This window comes from Triturus cristatus, chromosome 6 (genome assembly GCF_964204655.1).
Source record: "Triturus cristatus chromosome 6, aTriCri1.1, whole genome shotgun sequence".
Taxonomy (NCBI): domain Eukaryota; kingdom Metazoa; phylum Chordata; class Amphibia; order Caudata; family Salamandridae; genus Triturus; species Triturus cristatus.
In genome coordinates this window covers 1,735,618,351-1,735,636,202 of record NC_140589.1, presented here as the reverse complement: position 1 = coordinate 1,735,636,202, position 17,852 = coordinate 1,735,618,351, and the positions used below count along the sequence as shown (strand labels likewise).

At 40.7% G+C, this 17,852-nt stretch overlaps 1 protein-coding gene across 2 annotated transcripts in view; it reads left to right on the top strand.

Annotated features, from left to right (window-relative positions):
• The window catches only part of AIDA (axin interactor, dorsalization associated), a 180,980-nt gene that overhangs the window by 26,437 nt on the left and 136,691 nt on the right, over positions 1-17,852 (top strand). For both annotated transcript variants that reach the window (XM_085612971.1, XM_085612970.1), the window contains exon 2: positions 15,958-16,027. In XM_085612971.1, coding sequence (XP_085469097.1) covers positions 15,958-16,027 — 70 coding nt within the window. The remainder of the gene's footprint in view (positions 1-15,957; positions 16,028-17,852) is intronic.

Sequence of the window (17,852 nt, the reverse complement as noted above, 5' to 3'; positions counted from 1 at the left end):
ACATACAAATCAGCTGTGGTCCGGCATCAATCATAACAGTCCATCCTGAACTGCCAAGCCACGCCCTCTCGAAACTGTAACAAAAGCAACCAAAGACTGTTTTTTGCCAAATTGGGTCTTTTCAGTTGGGTGCAGGGTTAGGAAGAACAGGTTGTATAACATAGTTGTGCACCATCCTTCCTTAGCCCAACTATTCAATCCCCTCTACAGTAATAAAATTGTGTTGCAACTTGGAGCCCCGGCTGTCACTGAGGCACCGTACATTGGCATACTCTTCACTTCACTTCCCATGTTGTGCAGTATTATCATCCAGCTGTTCAGTTTGACCTTTTCCCATTTCGAAGAGTTCTTCCTGCAATAGTATCCAAAATGAGCTACCTTGTATCTTCAATGACGTCTCGAAATATGTAGCAACAAAAAAGCTGCTGTAATCTGTTTATCATGAGGTTTAGGAATGCAGTGCCATGAGCATACAATAAACATCTGTATGCACATCCGTGTAAAGATGACAAAAAGACCTTTGAGTCAGCAAAATGCCTATCTCAGAAAGCCAAAAATACAAGGAAAAGCAGTCGGACCAGAAAACAATTCTGCCTTTCTACTCGTTTCACCATAAACTGTGCTAAAATTAACTGTTTACCAACAGTGCAACCTAAAGTTGTGATACTCTGTACACCTGTCAATCAAACCCCATAATTCCAGGGTTCACGCCTAATGTTTATTTGTGCTTTGACCCAAAACAGATTCCAATTAACACAGTCCAATGCCTGTGCCAGAGCCAGAAATGAAATAATGCTGCGCGTTCCATCTGAGTATATTTTTCAAATATTGGTTTTAAAAATAGAACATGACTGATAGCATAGAATCTTTTTCCCTGAATCTGTTGTGGTTACCCAGAAGTGTTTCTCGTGACTGAAGCAGAACCCTGAATGGAGTAAATATGGACGAACCTATCGAAGGCTATGCATGAATGAAAAGTGTAGGTAGGGTGTTAACTTGTGAAGAACGCTGCTATGGTATTTTTCTAAATGATAACATGGAAAGTAAAGTAAAACAAGCATAAGATTACACATCCATGGAGTCTGCAGTAGTGACTGTCTAGTTTTTGGTTGAGCGAGAGCTTCTATTGAAAAGCTGCTTTTTGTTTTTCTGTTAACCTTGGCACCTTTAGACTAATCTGCATGAAATGTTGGGAAAAACAAATAGTCACCCGGTTTGTTTAGCATGGCAATGCCAATTATAGTTGACTAGGAGGTTAGAGAGAAGAAATATAAAGGGATAGTTTATAAAAGCAGATGTCCCTATTGTTCACTCCCGTAGGAGTCTCTGCACTCTGTTACAAGGAAAGAATGTTCAATTAAATTATCCCCCGGAAGGATATCCTGGCTCTGAGCAGGTGTGAGGCTAGGGACTAGTGAAACTGTTCAAAAAGTCAGGTCTTCAGCTTCTTGCACAATTCAAGATGTGTGGAGGAGTGCCTTATGGGTAATGAGGTCATTCCACTCTCTAGGAGCGATGTAGGAGAAGGCTTGATTGCCGAATAAGTTTTCTATATGAGTGGGATTTGTGCAAGTACAAGTCCGGATGAGCGTAGGTGTCGGGAAGATTGGTAAAAACACATGTTGTATTCTGGGCCAGTGGTTTGTAGCACCTTGAAAGTGTGGGCGAAGAGTTTGGATTGTGCTCGTTTGTGAATGGAAAGCCAGTGGAGGTCGTTCAGGTGTGGTATGGTGTGATGTGAGTGCAGCGTGGGAGGTTGAGAGAGTCTGGCAGCCGAGTTCTGAGTGGTCTGCAGCCTTCTGGTGGGTTTGTTTTGTTGATGTTGGCATAGAGGGTGTACTGTAGTCCAAGGCTTGTTACCAGGGCATGCATGACGATTTTCCAGGTGTGGATTGGGAGCAATTTGAAAATCTTCTTCTGCATCTTCAGGATATGGAAGCATGAGGTGGTAACGACATTGGCGGGTCTTTCGAGTTTGATGTTGATGATAATGATCCAGAGGTTCTTGTTGTGGTTGGTAGGGTTCGGTGTTAGTCCTAACTCTGTTGGCCACCAGCTGGAGTCCCATTGTGATGTGCTTTTCCCGAAGATCACAATTTTGAGCTTGTTGGTATTCAGCGTTAGATAGTCTGTCTTCAGCCAGTGGGACATTTTCAGTCATGCAGGCGTTGAACTTGATCCGAGTACGAGGTGTCTTGTCCATGAGGGAGAGAATCAGTTGTGTTATCATCGTAGGAGAGGGCGTTGATGTTGTGAGAGCCAAAGATGTTGGATAGATGGCTCATGTGTGCGTTGAAGTAGGTCTGGTTCAGGGAGGATCCTTGCGGAACTCCGCAGATGAGGATACAGGCGCCTGAGGTATTTGCTGACAAACTGACTGCGTGCTTCCAGTCGGGAAGGAGCAGATCCATCGGTGTGTGTGTCCTTGAATATGGTATTTGGTGAGGTGTCTGTTGATGATTTTTCTCTAAAACCTTTGTCGGGAATGGTAGCAGGGAAATCTGTAGTTTGAGAACGTTGAAGGGTCGTCGGAGGGTTTCTTGAGCAATAGGAGAACAGTTGTGTGTTTCCAAGCATCTGGGAAGGTCACAAAAGAGGTGGAGGTATTCAGAATGGGTGTGAGCATAGTGCTGATGGGTTGCAGTCCTCTAGAGTAGGTGTGGTGTGGGCAGGGGTTCGATGGGGCCCCTGAGTAGATCGACTTCATGGTTGCGGTTGTCTGCTGGATCCAGTTGCGAGTGAAATTGCTGTAAATGGTGGTGATTTTGTTGCTGAAGGATCAAGAGAGATTGTTGCAGAGGTCCTGTGTGGGGGGGGTGATCAAGTTGGAGGCAGCTGATGGCAAGGGGAAAAGTTTAACAATGGTAACGATTTCTTTGCTTCTGTTAGACTGATGGATTGCATCAATGCCAGCATTGAGTTCTTCCATTTACCAACTGGCCTAGGGTCTGCATCTTGTTATATTGCTGTCTTTGAGAGGGATCAAGGAGTCGTCGCAGGAAGTGATCTAAATGTTGAAATTCTTGATGTGTCTGGGGATGCTTTTGCTGTGTTTGCAGGGCTTAAAAATCATAAAAACTTTAGTAGTCCCGCAGGTCTAGTAACTTGTTTAATCTACTTGACCTAACTGTAATGTAGTTGACCCATGAACTGGTCTCAAGTTGTGTGATACTAGGCAAATATTTTGTCTTATGGAGTCACCTTTTTCTTCATTATCACATAGGAGAGTACCTTCAAATATGCACGTTCACTATTTTGCTGTACAAAAAAAGTTTGCTAGACTAAATGTTTGCTCCAAGTATAATCTGAATCGAGCCCACATATAGGGTACACATGATCCCTGGCTTGCGCTCTTAGTTCACTAATGGCATTGTCCTCTGGGCTGGAGCAGGAATATTTCCCGGTTCGTGTTTAAAAACCCACTCTTCATAAATATATCACTAAAGCATGATGTGGTAGTGCACTCTCATTTACAGATAGCAGATTTTCCATTGAAATGGCCACAAAACATTCCCACTAATGTAGTTTTGCTGATAAAATTATATAGGACATAAACAATGTTTGGAAATTGGGTTTCAGGAAAAATATTTAAAATTTGCACATCACATAGTAAAGTGTTCTGATTTTGTTTTCGTTCTATAAAAAATCTTTTTTTCACCTCATAATTACAAACATTTCTTCATAAGTAGTGAAATCTATGTAGCCCTTTAAAAACCTGCACACACAGGCTGCAATGGCAGGTCGGAGACCTGTTTAAACAGACATGCAGACCTTTCTGAATAAACCTTTTGCCAGGAGTAAGCCTTCCCTTTTTAAAAAAAATAAATGTTTATTAATATAAATGAGTTGCCCCTAGGCTAGGCCCTAAACAACCCATAGGCCAGGGTGCAGTGGATTTACAAAAGTTGGACAAGTGTGTGTGTGTATATATGTATATATATATATATATATATATATATATCTCTCTTTTACCTGGGGTGGTAGTAAAACTCTTATTCTTTTTTCAGTATTGCAAGACCTACCTCTCTGATAGGATAGCATTGGGTTACCTTATTACATTTTAATAAGTGATCACTTTAGATTAGGAGCAGGTAGAAAATGTAAGTTTGGTGTCTAAAGAATTGTAACTTAAAATCCGACTTTACCATTAAAGAGGGTTTGAAGTCACAATTCTGAAAATGTCACTGTTAAAAAGTTAGCATTTATTTGTCCAAACCATTTGCTGCTTGCAGCCTGTATCCTGGGTCACATGACCAGGTGTAGCTGACAGTTGGTCTTTGTGTATTACTCCCAGCAGAAAGACAAAGGGGGAATAGGTGTTGGCAGAATGGGCCATCTCTGATTTGATAGGGGGACGGAGCGGTCACCTACCATACTTGTATATCACAAAGGCTCTACCTCCGCACACTCGCAGTTTTACACTAGTCTTTTGTGTCCCCAGATAAGCTGGAGACAGGGCTGGGAGGCAGGGAATTCCGGACACCTCTATAGGGGAAGCTGGCATCAAATATAAATATTGGATCCTCCAGCCCAATTCTTCAGTACACCGTTGGACCTGTGAAAGACTCTGAATGACTGTTGTGCTGCTCTGCTGCAAGAAACAATGCTCCTCTGCTGCCTTGCTGCCCGAGTGAGGAGGACTGGACATGCATCTTGAACCCAATCGCCACTCAAGTGACTCCAAGGGATAGTTGGCTGGCCTCTTGATAAGAGCCTCAGGGAGAGAAAAGGCCTTAAGCACCTTGAACCCTACAGACCCTGACTGCTGTGCGTCCTGTCCCCCAAATGGTGCCACCTCAATCCTGGACCCTTGGAAGCGGGATTAAAGGTGCTCTGTCAGCACAGCTTTGTCCCTGTCCGGCGCAACCAAATGACCACAGTTGGCCCTTTATGATTTTAAGTGCTTTTTATTAATCAAAATCTTTAAAATTGCATGTCCACGGTTCGACTGATTAGATTTTTTGTTGGTTCAGTGTCTATTCATTAAATTGGTGTAGGATGTTTCTCGTGTTTTTATTTTAGCACTGTTTGAAGTGCTACATAAATACTTTATACATTGCCTCTACGTGAAGCCTGTTTTGCTTTTGTGCCAAGCTACCAGAGAGTTGAGCACATCTTAATCTTGGGATTGCTTGTGTTTTCATTCTGACGATAATTGTGGTTATTGCTTGAGTAGGGTTTCACCCCCCTCAACTAGTAATCCAGTTTCCTACAGGTTTGATTCTGCATGAAAGTTGACAGACCGTTAATATGTTAACCTCAGATCTACTATCTCAATGGATTTTTTTTTTTTTTAAACCCAACCCTGCTAACTTTGCACTAGCAGTCAGATCTTAGTGATGACCGCACTGGGCTTAAAATGTTAATGGTCTACCCAATTTCATTCATGTTTATCAAGCTTTGTCCGTTATTGGCAACACAATTCAATTGATGAACTTTGTTTCAGTTCTGTTCACAAAGATAGTTCACTTTAGTAATTTTACAGATATTTGAAAGGTCTCAAACATTCAAACTTTATTATTGATTGTGTATTGGTATTTTGTAAATCAGTTCTCTATTTCAAATCTCACAAATTTCATGCCGCTTACATTTCTCACATGGTTGCAGATGTGGAAGGCCTTTCTCATAGAGGACATCGTGTTGAACATCTTACCAGATCAGTCAGTCTGATCAGACACACTGTGCAGCTGCTCTACTTTTTGAAAACTTTAATTCCCCATCCCCATTGTCAATATTGCACCAAACCTGGGGGAAATGACACTCAATCGCGGATCAACGTTTGATTGTGCCAGAATTTGGTGCAGATTGCACTAACGATTCAAAAGGTGGATGGGGTTCAAAAAACAGTGATGATTTTGAGTACCATTAGAATCGTCATGGGTAACTTCTGCCTGAAAGCACCCCATATTTTATGGTACGGAGTGTTTGGCTGCAGTCAGTTCCTTTTCCTTTTTTGGTGGATTTTTGTTCAGCCGTTTTTGGGTTACTTCGCAAAAATCTGATGTTTGATGTTCTTTAGGTATATATTGTGAATATCCATAAATTATGGAAAACGTTCGCAAACATAAACGGAAGTCATTAAGAAATGCCTTTAATGTTAGCAAATAGTACTGTTTGCAGTCAAATCTACCCCAAACTCAGCATGTCAAAGTCTGTTCCACGCTGATGCTGGAACCTGGCACTACATGTCATTTGAAAATAATAGAATAATTATACCACATACTAGGTGTTGTACACTTAGCCAAACCCACTAACTAGATGTGATGGACCTGTACAGAGACAGATTTGATGAAAGCCCTCCCTTTGCCGACACTACAAATTTGTGTCACCCGTGTCATGATGTTTGCAAGCATGAGCCAGTGTGTGACTAATGAGGTGCTATAGACCTACATGAACAAATTAATTCTCTGATAAACTCACTAACAAGGCTGCACACACAAACACCACTCTAGACACTTAAATGAAGACACATATTGATGAAAATTCTACCCCATATAACCAGATGTTATATTGAATGACAGCTCGAAAATGTTTGCTGGTCTGAAATAAACCATGCAAGCTCAGTCTGCTGGCTTATCTCACATCTTCCACATGCAGGCGATAGCTACACCTCTACCACCTCACTGAAGGCAACAACATACCTTTTTACAGTGTTTGTCAATTGCAAGCATCCCAAGGAATCAATAAATAGAAAACAAACCTAATTGAGACTTAACTTTAACACTTACTAATGAAATTTTGCAAAATGTTTCTAAAATATGTCTTGGAAATCTGCCCGTTGAAATTTATACCGGCCATTAAAATTTAAAAGCCAGGCAAGTTTTCTACAAACACTCTGGTTAAGGTTGATGGGGGGGGATTTATATGTGGTACAACTAAACACCTTAAAAGGCAGGAAACAAACCAGTTAAGGTGGTACCAAAACCTTAACCTCAACCTCTGCCATAAACTCTTTTAGAAAAAATCATTGATGAAATCTCATCTTAAATGTCAAAAGCATATACTTGAATATGATGACCTAAAAGGAACATTTAAGGATGTAGGATAACCACTCATAACTATAAAAGGAAACCTAGTACTCCTGTCCCAAATCTTGAATGCTTTCGGCAAATAACGATATGTTCCAACATAACAGTTGTGCAGTTACTATTAAAATTCATTTTTGCTGCAGATACTTTTTCAGGTATTCATACAACATCTCTCTTCAGCTAGTCACACATGTTGATGAGGGTGGGCGGTATGATTACAGTAGTACGGTAACCTTTTTTTTTTTTTTTTTTTTCTGTTTCGCGTTGTACTCATTAACACTCAAACTCTCCCTGTGGTTTTGCAGGGTGAAAATATTCGAGAGTAAGCCTAATTGTAGAAACATTGGTGTAAGTGAAAACTTAGCAAATTAAAAGCATGAAAATACTATGACAACCTTTTTTAGAAGATCAGAATTCAAAATAGTCTACAAAAATGTTAATTATTAAAATAGTTTTTTTATTTTAGGTTATCTATTAAATTACTAATCATGCATTATTCACTTTTTGGGAGTTATGCACAGCTTTTAATAGTTCCATGTGTTTTTTTTTCCTTTCTAAATTGCATTTTCAACATTAACTTGCAGTTTATTTAATTTTTGGAATAATTTTAGGTTTTGTATGCACCATGGTGCATTTTGATACTCTATCCATTTCGAAAGCGACAAAGTTGTACAGATGGAGACCACCATGTCCAAGTCTGTCACTTTCTTTCCCTACTTTAGCAATTAAGGACCATTCCCAGGTTTACCATGATTATTCCTCTAACCTTCCTGGCCTTTTGTGAGCCATAGAGATTCTGAAATGTTTGTAAAAAGCTTTTTCTTTATTGCTTTTCCCACAGTCCTTCTTTTTTTTATTTTTTATTTTTTTTTATATATATTTGTACATAATATTCCTTGGTCAAGAGAGCAATTCCAAACACATTGCCTCTTTACACTCTACTCACCTCCCAATGCTTTCAGAATATGAAAAACCCTCAACAAGTTCCTTCCATATGCCCCAGCTGGAGAGCCCACTTTAAACGAAATATCTGGCGACCAATGGTTGGATCCCAGATTTAAAACAAAGTCTAACCATGCCTGTCCCCCGACTAACTAGAACTACATTTGCACCAGTTTTAGCTTCCTCATAGGACCAAAATGATTCTGCTTTGAGTAACTCAACAGTTTCTTACATAAATGGAGTGGCACCATTAGCATCTTTTGCTCAAGCCCAAATAAATTGCCTGCGTTTATTTATTCATGCTTAACCATGAGCTGGTCAGCCAATCTCCTGGGATTTAACTGCTCAATCAGGGATTCCGTAAGTGCCCCATGCCCACTTTATTGTAAACCTCCTATTCTCTCCATTCTTTTATAGAATTGCTGTGGCCCGCAAGAGATTGAGCAAAACCATCTAATGTTTATTGTAATAATTGCTAAAATGTCTACGCATTCTAGCACATGCCATACTGCTTTCTTCAAATCAGTTAGCAAAGGCTGGACCCTATTAACAATGACCAACTCTACTGGGTACCACTCATGAGACGAGACTTCTCTTCGGAACTCACTAACCCACGCGTTGCCCGCTGCTTCCTCAGACCCAACTTCTGGCCACTAGGAAAAATGGTCTGTCATAAACCTGACACCTGTTTCTGACAAACCCTGGCAAGTGTCCACGCTATTAAGTACGATCTTTTGGCAGAAATACATCCTTCATCAGTCAGTGATTGCTAGAGCTGCATTCCCTTTTCAAACCTTTGTTTGTGTTGACTTTGAAGAAATTTTGTGTGCTCAATGATCATGGTACACATATTGACTTAATCTGCTGATCGTGGATTGGTTGTATGTGTGGGGGGGGAATAAGAACTTGCCACTCAAATCTTATAGTTGGTTACATGTTTGAATCCATAGCAAGGACAGCTCAGCTTTCCATTCCTCCAAGTCTGATAAATTGACTACCATTACATTTGGTAATACCAATGTCAATTTACAGTGCTTCGAGTGGACCCCATTTCTGCATTTCCCTTATCTTCCACTTTGGAGTTTTCCTCTAGAGTCCAGCCGTGCAACAGTTGACATTACTTCTCAGGATGATCTGTGTGTGAATCGGATGCATGCAGGCAACAGTGGTTGCTGGGAGTTGGGACAGAACTACGAAGAAGGGTTTGTGGTTGGTAGAACTCAACTTTGTTGTACCTCTACTCCCGAAAGAACGTGACAACCAACTCTTTTGTTAGCATTGTATTCTCGATCCTTAGAACCACCTGTTGCTAATTTTGTGCTTGGCTGTATCAACATACATAACACTTTTATGCTCTCTCGCTAAATTTATGAGATACAAGTACATACAGAAAATGTGCAAACCAGACATGACCATGAGGATTTCTCCTGCAGTGACTGCAAAGGTTAACTCTGTAGTTACTCCTACCATGAGTATGCCTCCCTATGCTATAGAATTTGTAGAGCGCATGGCGACCCATTGGCATCCCAGCGCTAGTTGAGAAAAGAGGCTATCCCATTAAATCAGAATAATCATCTGAAGCATTGATGTTTAAAGAGCCATGTCTTAAGAGCTTTTGTAAAGCGCAGCTCATTGTACATGGAGCAAATGGATAAAAGAAGGGCGTTCCAGAGCTTGGCTGCATTAAAGCTAAAGGACTGTCCTCCACTTCTGTCTCTTCAAATTGTGAGTACGGTGGCCAAGTGTGTTGGTGTTAAGAAACTGGTGAAGGTTGGAAGGACATCACACATAGGGCTCTGTGAGCAGCACACAGCGATTTGAATTCTATGCTGTGGGCAATGGGTAGCCAATGCAATAATATCAGACCCTGTCTGCCTGACTCCTGCCTGGGGATCCCGAGTAGGAACTGTGCTGCAATCTTTTGCACGACTTGTAGTTTCAGAGTAACTACCCTGGGAGTACCCAGATAGTGTGTTGTCGTAGTCCAGGCGAGTCAGAATCAAAGCCTGAACTACCAGCTGCCTATAGGTTAGAGGGAGGAGGGGCAAAATCTTGTACAACATTTGAAGGGTTCCAAAACAACTGGCCGAAGTTTGGAATCCTGGGTTTCCATGATCAGTTTGATCAAGCCACACACCTGGAAGTTTTATTGACTATTTTTGGAGGGCAGGGGAGTGTGGTGGGACATTCTGACCAATCCAGGACCTATTAGGGGAGGGGTGGCTCTTGAGGATCATAAGTTCAGTTTTAGCTCCGTTGAGCTTGAGACAGGGTTTGTTCATCAGCTGGCTACTTGCTACAGACTGGGACCCAGGGTGGATCTTGAGGGACCCAAGTTATGTGCGAGTGAGAAAACCAGCTGGTTGTCGTCCGCATATAGATCCTGAAGTGGGTTAGAATGTCCGCCAGTGGTTCCAGGTATATAATAAATAGCGTGGGACTAAGGGAAGACCCCTGTGGGACTCCACAAGTAACTGGAAGAATATCGGAAAAGCAACTTTTATCAAAAGTCAGGAAATAGCCAATCCATTCCAGGGCTTTTCATGCCACACCAGTTTTACCGACCCTTTAAAGGAGTATAAGGTGGTCAATGGTTTTGAAGGCCGTGTTATGATTCAAAAGTACAATGGCAACCGTCGCCCCTTGGTCCAATCCCATTTTCCCATTCTTCACCGCTGACAGGAGGGCGGTCTCGGTGCTGTGCTTGGGCCAGAAACCGGTTTGCGTGTGGTGCAGGTGGAAGTTGGCTTCAAGTAGGTCAGTGAGGAGTCCGTTAACACATTTTTCTGACACTTTACTAATCCCAGGAGTGGGGGGGGGGGAGAAACTGGATTGGATTTTATTAAAAGGAGCAGTAAACCTATCCAAAATGAGGGAGGGGGGGGGTAATCCGATACATGAGCTGCTCTCCTTACTGTTGCTCAAGAGGATGGAGTTAGAGCTTTCAACTGCCTCTTGAAAGGATTGGTAAAACTCAGATATTTTAGTATCAAAATAGCTTGCCTGAGCGTTGCACCCGTCATTGAAGATTCAGAGTGAGGTCCGTTAGCAGAAGATTCCAGCAGAAGTTTATAAACATCTCCCCAGGGGAGTTATCAGCTTTGTTAATTTTGAAGTTAGGGCCTGAGCTATTCTATTTTGTCTATGAAAGGCTCTAAGTTTCTCCCAATATTGTATTAGTTTTGCTTTCCCCATAATAAATCCTATGTGCCCTTTCCTTTGATCTAGGGAATGGGTTAGCAAGTCTGAGATTCTAGGGTTAGCATCTTGAGGGTTGGAACCTAGAAGAGGGTAAGGTCCTATATAGGGTACGTTCCCACCTGTTGTGTGATTTAACTGTGTGATTTAACTGAAACCAGCGCCGGCTTAAGGGGTAAGGACGGGCAAGAGATCATAAGGACCAAAGGGATCAGAAAATGGTCAGTCCATAGGAATTGATAGCGTCTTAAACTGTAGCCGGGGATGATTTTCAATAATTGAGTCTAGCAGGTGCCTGTTTTTTTATGAGCAGGGACCTGCACTCGTTTTTCCAATTGAATAGCAGCAAGGTCTAACAAAAGACCAGTTTCTTGAGTGTCATCAGGCTCATCAAAATGAAGGTTTATTTTATAGGCTTGAGTCCAATCTCTAGAGCTCTGTGCAATTCTAACTTTCCCCCGCAGTCATAAAGCATTTGTAAAAGACAAAGATTCTCCCCAAACAGATTAAAAATAGTTTTAAGATGATTCACGCTTAAAAAGCAGTAAGAAATTGCATCTGCTGCCCTGCTTTCATTTTATAGGCCTGAGTCCAACCACTAGAGCGCTGATCTGTTTGGCAACTCTATGATTATGGAGTTTCAAAAAAGTGCTCCAAGCAATTCTAACTTTCCCCCACAGTCCTAAAACTATTGTAAAACACAGATTCCCCCAAAATAGTAAAAAAAATGATTCACACTTAAAAAGCAATTAAACAATTGCTGCTTCATGGTGCTGCCTTTTTCCCTAGGGATGTATGACATAACCATGCATTCTATTGTCACGCAATCTATTTTAACGCATAGTTACAACATGAATGCCATTACCACGCTTAACCTTTTACTGTGCGTGGTTTTACGATTATACCTCTACCACGCATACCTTTACTATGAAATTAGTTGTAACAGCAGGTATGGTAAAGGCATTGCGTGCTGAGGGTTTTATCAGTAAATAAAAGTATTTTACAGGTTAGTATAGAAAAAAGATATATATTTACGTGGTAAAGGCATATGCTTTGTAAAAAACGTTCAGGTAGGTACAAACACTTTTGTGTGTGTTTGTCCGTGTCCTTAAAGCCCCTCAACCCATACCCACCTAAAACCCTAAAATTACCCTTGCCACCCAAAAACCCATCCCCACCCTAAAACACATACACTCCTTAAACCATAAAATTACCCTTGGCACCCAAAAACCCATCCCCACCTTAAAACCTGAAAGTGGGCGCCTAATGTAAAGCTATACGTTGTAAAACCCTGCGTGGTAATGACATTTGCATTGTAACGGCATGTGTGGAAACAGCTGCGTTGTAAAGGCTGTTTCCCTTTCCAAAGCCTTTGCACATGGAGTGGGGAGACTGTTTGTGCTTAGGTACGTATTTTAGGGAACATAGGGACTTTTAGTGCTGCAACAAAGATGAAGAGGGACACAACATGAGTGACTTGAATGGCATATGGTGATGGAAGGTGATGCGCCTTGCACATTCCAGTCCCCTAGTTCTAAAACGAAAGAAGTTTGCCACTGATATCCGTTTTGAACAAGGACAGAGTGATTAAAACAGGATGCGATTTTTCCTAAGATGAAAGTTAATTGTGAAGATATCTTCACATATTTGAATATGGTTTTTAATAGGTAAAAATGGGGAGAGGGAGGGAAGAGGGAAACGGAAGTAGTAACTCACCCCCTTTTGTATACAGTGTCAAAATAACGGTAGTTCCCTTTGAGTCATCTAGGATGGGCCCACTGGATATAGGGGAATCATTTTTTTGTTTTCTTTTTTTTTTTTAAGGACCTCTTACTCACTGAATGTTATCCAGTGACATACATCTTTCAGCGACATGCATCATCGAGTTTTTCCCGACTCTCCTTACAAGGGAGCACTTATTTAAGAAAAAGGGTGTGGAATATATAAATCTTTAAAATTGCCTAGGCAGTGCCCAAATCAGTATTTATTCACTGGTCCGTATGGTGAGGTTAAAAACTTAGGAAAACAGGATAGTTGGATTTACTATCATTCCTTGGCCCTTAAGTGTGATCAACTAGTTTCTGCCACATACTCCAATCCAGTGGCTTTCATCAGGATCAGTACGTCCCTATTAATACCTTTTGGGAAATGGTGGCTCGCTATTTATTTAATCATTCATATCATGCCACACACGTACATGGTACACTACTGTAATAACCTTTCTTGGAAATGGGTCCATTTACTTAGTGGGCGCCTGGTGCCACATGCAGGCTCCGACGGCGGTGACTAGGTCTTGGGCAGAGTGGGGACTCATGATGACTGTGTAACTATTGTGCACACTTTCCTCTGGAGATCCCTTAGGGGCACCCGGTGTCCACTAAATAAGTGGACCCACTTCCAGAGCGCAATATTTTAATACTTGGTGCAGTATTCTGCTGCAAATCTAGTGCTTGCCTGGCAGACTCTGCCTAAAGTGCTGAGTGAATGGCCTCAAATAAGAATCTTTGTTGCGGCACTGTTTGTCTTGCTGTGTGTGAATTTCTAGCTGTAAACCTGATTATCTTTGGAAAGGCATGGCCCTGAGATACCAGTGGTGAATATCAATATTCCCCAAAGAGTATTGCCCAATAACTGCGGACTGCTTCAAAACCTAAAATAACTTGCAGCACATCTTGTGAGCGCTAAGGTTATTGTAGTGTGTTTCTGCGACAGTAGAAGAGCAGGAGGAATATTCTGCGTTTAGAAATGATAGTACTTGAAAAAAGAAAACAATTTTTTTGACATGAATTGGCCAGTAGGAGAAATTGACTCCTTATCCTCTTTTGAAGTTTTTTTTTTGTTTGTTTCAGGGGTTATTCAAAGACCATGGTTGGGAATGGGACCCCAAGGACTCGTCGCTGAGAGTGCTTGTCTGGTTCAGATGAGGGCCAGTTTGAAATAGTGTCCTGTAGAGTTTGCCTTTGGATCACCATAAGGACCCGGCACAGGATTTCCTTTCAAGCTCATTTATTTATTTCCATCGCTAATTTATTCCGTTATACTCATTTGTGTCAACTGGCAGTCAAAGGGTTCTTGCTTGACTAGCACTCCTCAATTTGGAAATCCACTTGACCGTCTGCAGGTTTGCACTGTAGCCGCCAACTTTTCTTATCTGCCTGTCACCTATTGGGCAAGCTATTTAAATTAGAAATGTGCCAGTCTCCTCCTCCTGCACAGTATAGTCCAGCAACATGTATCACACTTGATCTCATCTGTTCGTGTTTGCAAATGTTGGCGTACTGCATGTTGAATCGTTAAAATTAATTCTAAAAGAAACCCTATGCTAAAATGAATTAGATGAACACCATTCTCGTTACCAGTCTGTGCTATTGATTTAATTGTTTGTACGCAGTCCGTATACATTTTTTGCAGTTTTAGAAATTAGTTGGAAGCCGTTTAAAATTATGTTTGTCCATTGACACTATCACATAGAATTTTGTTTTGGGCTCCTATTACAGTCTTGGAGTAGATGGCATTTTCCAAATGACCTTTCAATAATAGATGGTCCTAAGCAGCAGACATCCACACATGGCGTGGTGAATCGATATTTTTGTGAAATCTTTAATCCATAAATGCGCCCTTGTAATTTACATAGTAAGGTGAATGAATCCCACAAACGGCTTGTGCTCGTATCGCAAACATAACTGCATTAATTGAAAGTTCATGAACTTGTTTGTGCTTATGTACTCAGTCATAATTTAAATTTGTCATCCTTTCAGACAATTCTGTATATTTTTATGCTCCTATTGAGCCCGCTCACCACAAACATGTGGTTCCAAACTATCCAGGGAGTAAGCAGCACGATCCCATCTGAAAAAAAACCTTATGATGGCTTTTTTCCAATTTTAATGCATTGTTTTATGCCATTTCTGAACCTAATTCAATGTGGAGTTTCTCTTCGGTTTTTAAAGTCCCCAACAACAAAACTAGTTTAACTTGTTGAAATTTCTGATCCTCAATGCAATAGAGAAACCATTGAGTATGTAGCATTTGTCTCGTCCTAAATCTTCTGATATTTCTTTGTTGTGTGCTGTGACACTGGCACCTTAGCCTATAATGACCCTTTACAAGACTTGAACCGAGGTACTGGGTAGAATAGAAGGGTGAGGCTCCTCATATATGAAACCCACATCACATGCAACAATCTATGCAAAACATAAAACTGATGTTTAAATGTCCATGCACGCCACAAAGGGTCGGTCCACTCTTAACTGGATGCAGGCCGCCTAGGGTCCACTCTGCAGTGCATTGCTAAAACTCCTTTCTAGGAAATGTAATGGTAATGCCTCTGAACCGAACTATTAGGTGGATGGAATGCCAGAGCAAGGAGAGCATGACAAATTAATAGCTCTGAACAACTCCGAAAAAAGGATAGTGTGAATTCAGAATCCAGTATGGCTAAGCATCAATGTGTACTGCATGAAACAATTGCACAGTATGGACCGTTTTCCACCGAGTGCTCAAAGGTTTCAAGAGGCGTTTAAAGGTTATACACGTACCCTTTTGATTACTTTTTCGTTTTCATTATTATAACATGGTCTGTCCATATTTGCAGTAATGTATATAATACGCTCTTGTAATGCACTTTCTGTTATCCTATCCGTCACAGTTTGATTTGATTATGATGCACCAACTATGTAACGCGTTAACAAATAAAATGAATACACAGGGCTATTGTGTAAAATCTTGGTTCTGCAGTGCTTGTCTTAAGCCAGTGTACCGATGCTTTTATATATTTTTTTCCTGCTAGATTGGCAAGGCATTTGCAGAAAGAAGCTCAGTCTCAGACTAACTCGAATGACTTCACAGAAGATCAAAAGGTGAGTTAGTGATATAAATTAGTGTCTTTATATGTATATAAAGTAGATTATCACAAATTGTCAGTGATAATTACAGATGTTACTACTAGCTGTCGGTTTATATCATGGCAAGACGTAGAGGGCTACAATTGACATTTGTCGGTCCCTGGAAGTGTGCCCAATATTGGACAAGACTTCAATTGGAATGACCACAGCGTCTCTTATGCCAAAGATCATTAATGCTCAAAAATAACAAAATATACAAAAATAACATTTATTACCAACAAGGTTTTACTCATAGCTGCTCATATTTAACATAACGGGCATCAGTAATATGGGTAGTCCCTACCCAGCTGCTGTACTTCGATGCAGAACCTAGAATGGTGTTCATTGTGCTTCAATAAAATCGAAAGTTTCATCAACAATCATTATGATCTTTGAAAAATGCTAAATTCCTGGTTTCTCTGATTAATCAGTGTGCTTCGGAATGGTAAATAATAAAGCCCCAAAAAAGGAGAAATCATCACCTATATCTCAAAATGTATCATCTACACCGGTCTATCTCCACACTTTGCAAAGCCGACCATTGTATTCCTGCCACATTGTCTTTTAGCTTAATCCACAAACTTTACTAATATACCTCTTGCATGCCAGTTCATCCCTGCTATGTAATGTTGAATTGCTTCTTTAATAATCGATTTCTAGTTTACGGAAAATTGGTTTTTAAAATCTAACCCATTTGGATTTTAGTTCAGGACAGGTGCAAAACAGAAATGCGTTCCACTTGTGCCTTAAAGACAGCAGCAGTGGCAGCTATTATTTGGATTATTCAGCTGAATAAAGTGGATTTGGCTGGTCCATTCTAATAAAATTATGGGGAAGAATTGGTTTGTTTCCCGCGTTAAGGGTGCTCTATCTATCCATTTCTGCTCATCAAGAGAATTCTCTAATTTCCTCCCTGATCAAAGTTTTTAAAGGAGCATATGAAGTTAAATCCTCCTAGGCTAAGTCAGTCTCTGATTGCTTCACAATTCACTTTAAACAATTACCTCATGGCTGAAAATTCCAAGATTAAATTGCTGGTTGTTCTAGTCGCAGCATGAACTTCATGGATCCTTGACCAGCCTTGCGTAATCAAAAGGAACAATATGTAAATGATGCATCCAATATACATGCCATACTCATCAGATCAAAGTCCACCTTAATTGACTCCCTGTGTAAGACCAAAGAACACAAAATAAACTTAAGCCATTTTTCCCAGTACCTTCTCCGATACCACTTCCATTCTTTCCCCCGAAGTTAAAGCACAGTATAACAATGCGGGTACAAATTTAGCCTTAAGCATGGAATGAATGTAGATTACAGTAGTGCTTTGTAAATGTAAGTTTCTGAATAAGTGAGGCCAGAAAATGGCTTTTAATTTCACAACAATTTTTGTTTTAGGATTTATTATTTTACCTTTCCATACTACAAGGTAATTGTCTACTTGTTCTAATGTTGCCTCCCCTAACCTCCTGCTGTATGATATTATTTCTGCTTTGCTCACATTGATCGCCACAGGTACCCTTTGGAGGCCAATAGTGGTGGCCCAGAATGAAGTGTCCTTGACGTCCATTGAAAATAATCTGTGGGATCAATGTATTAAGGCTGAATAGTTGACTTCCATGATCTTATAAATATGGGAACCTGAAAAAGCTGGAAAGACTTCTGAAAACCATATATTTCATCAGAAAAAATCCTGAGGAAGCTATATAAAAAGGTAGTTGGAAAAGACGGTGTATTTTCTAACCTTTTTAGTTGATAAAAAAAAACGTGCCCCCCCTGTAAATTTAATACTCAAACAATA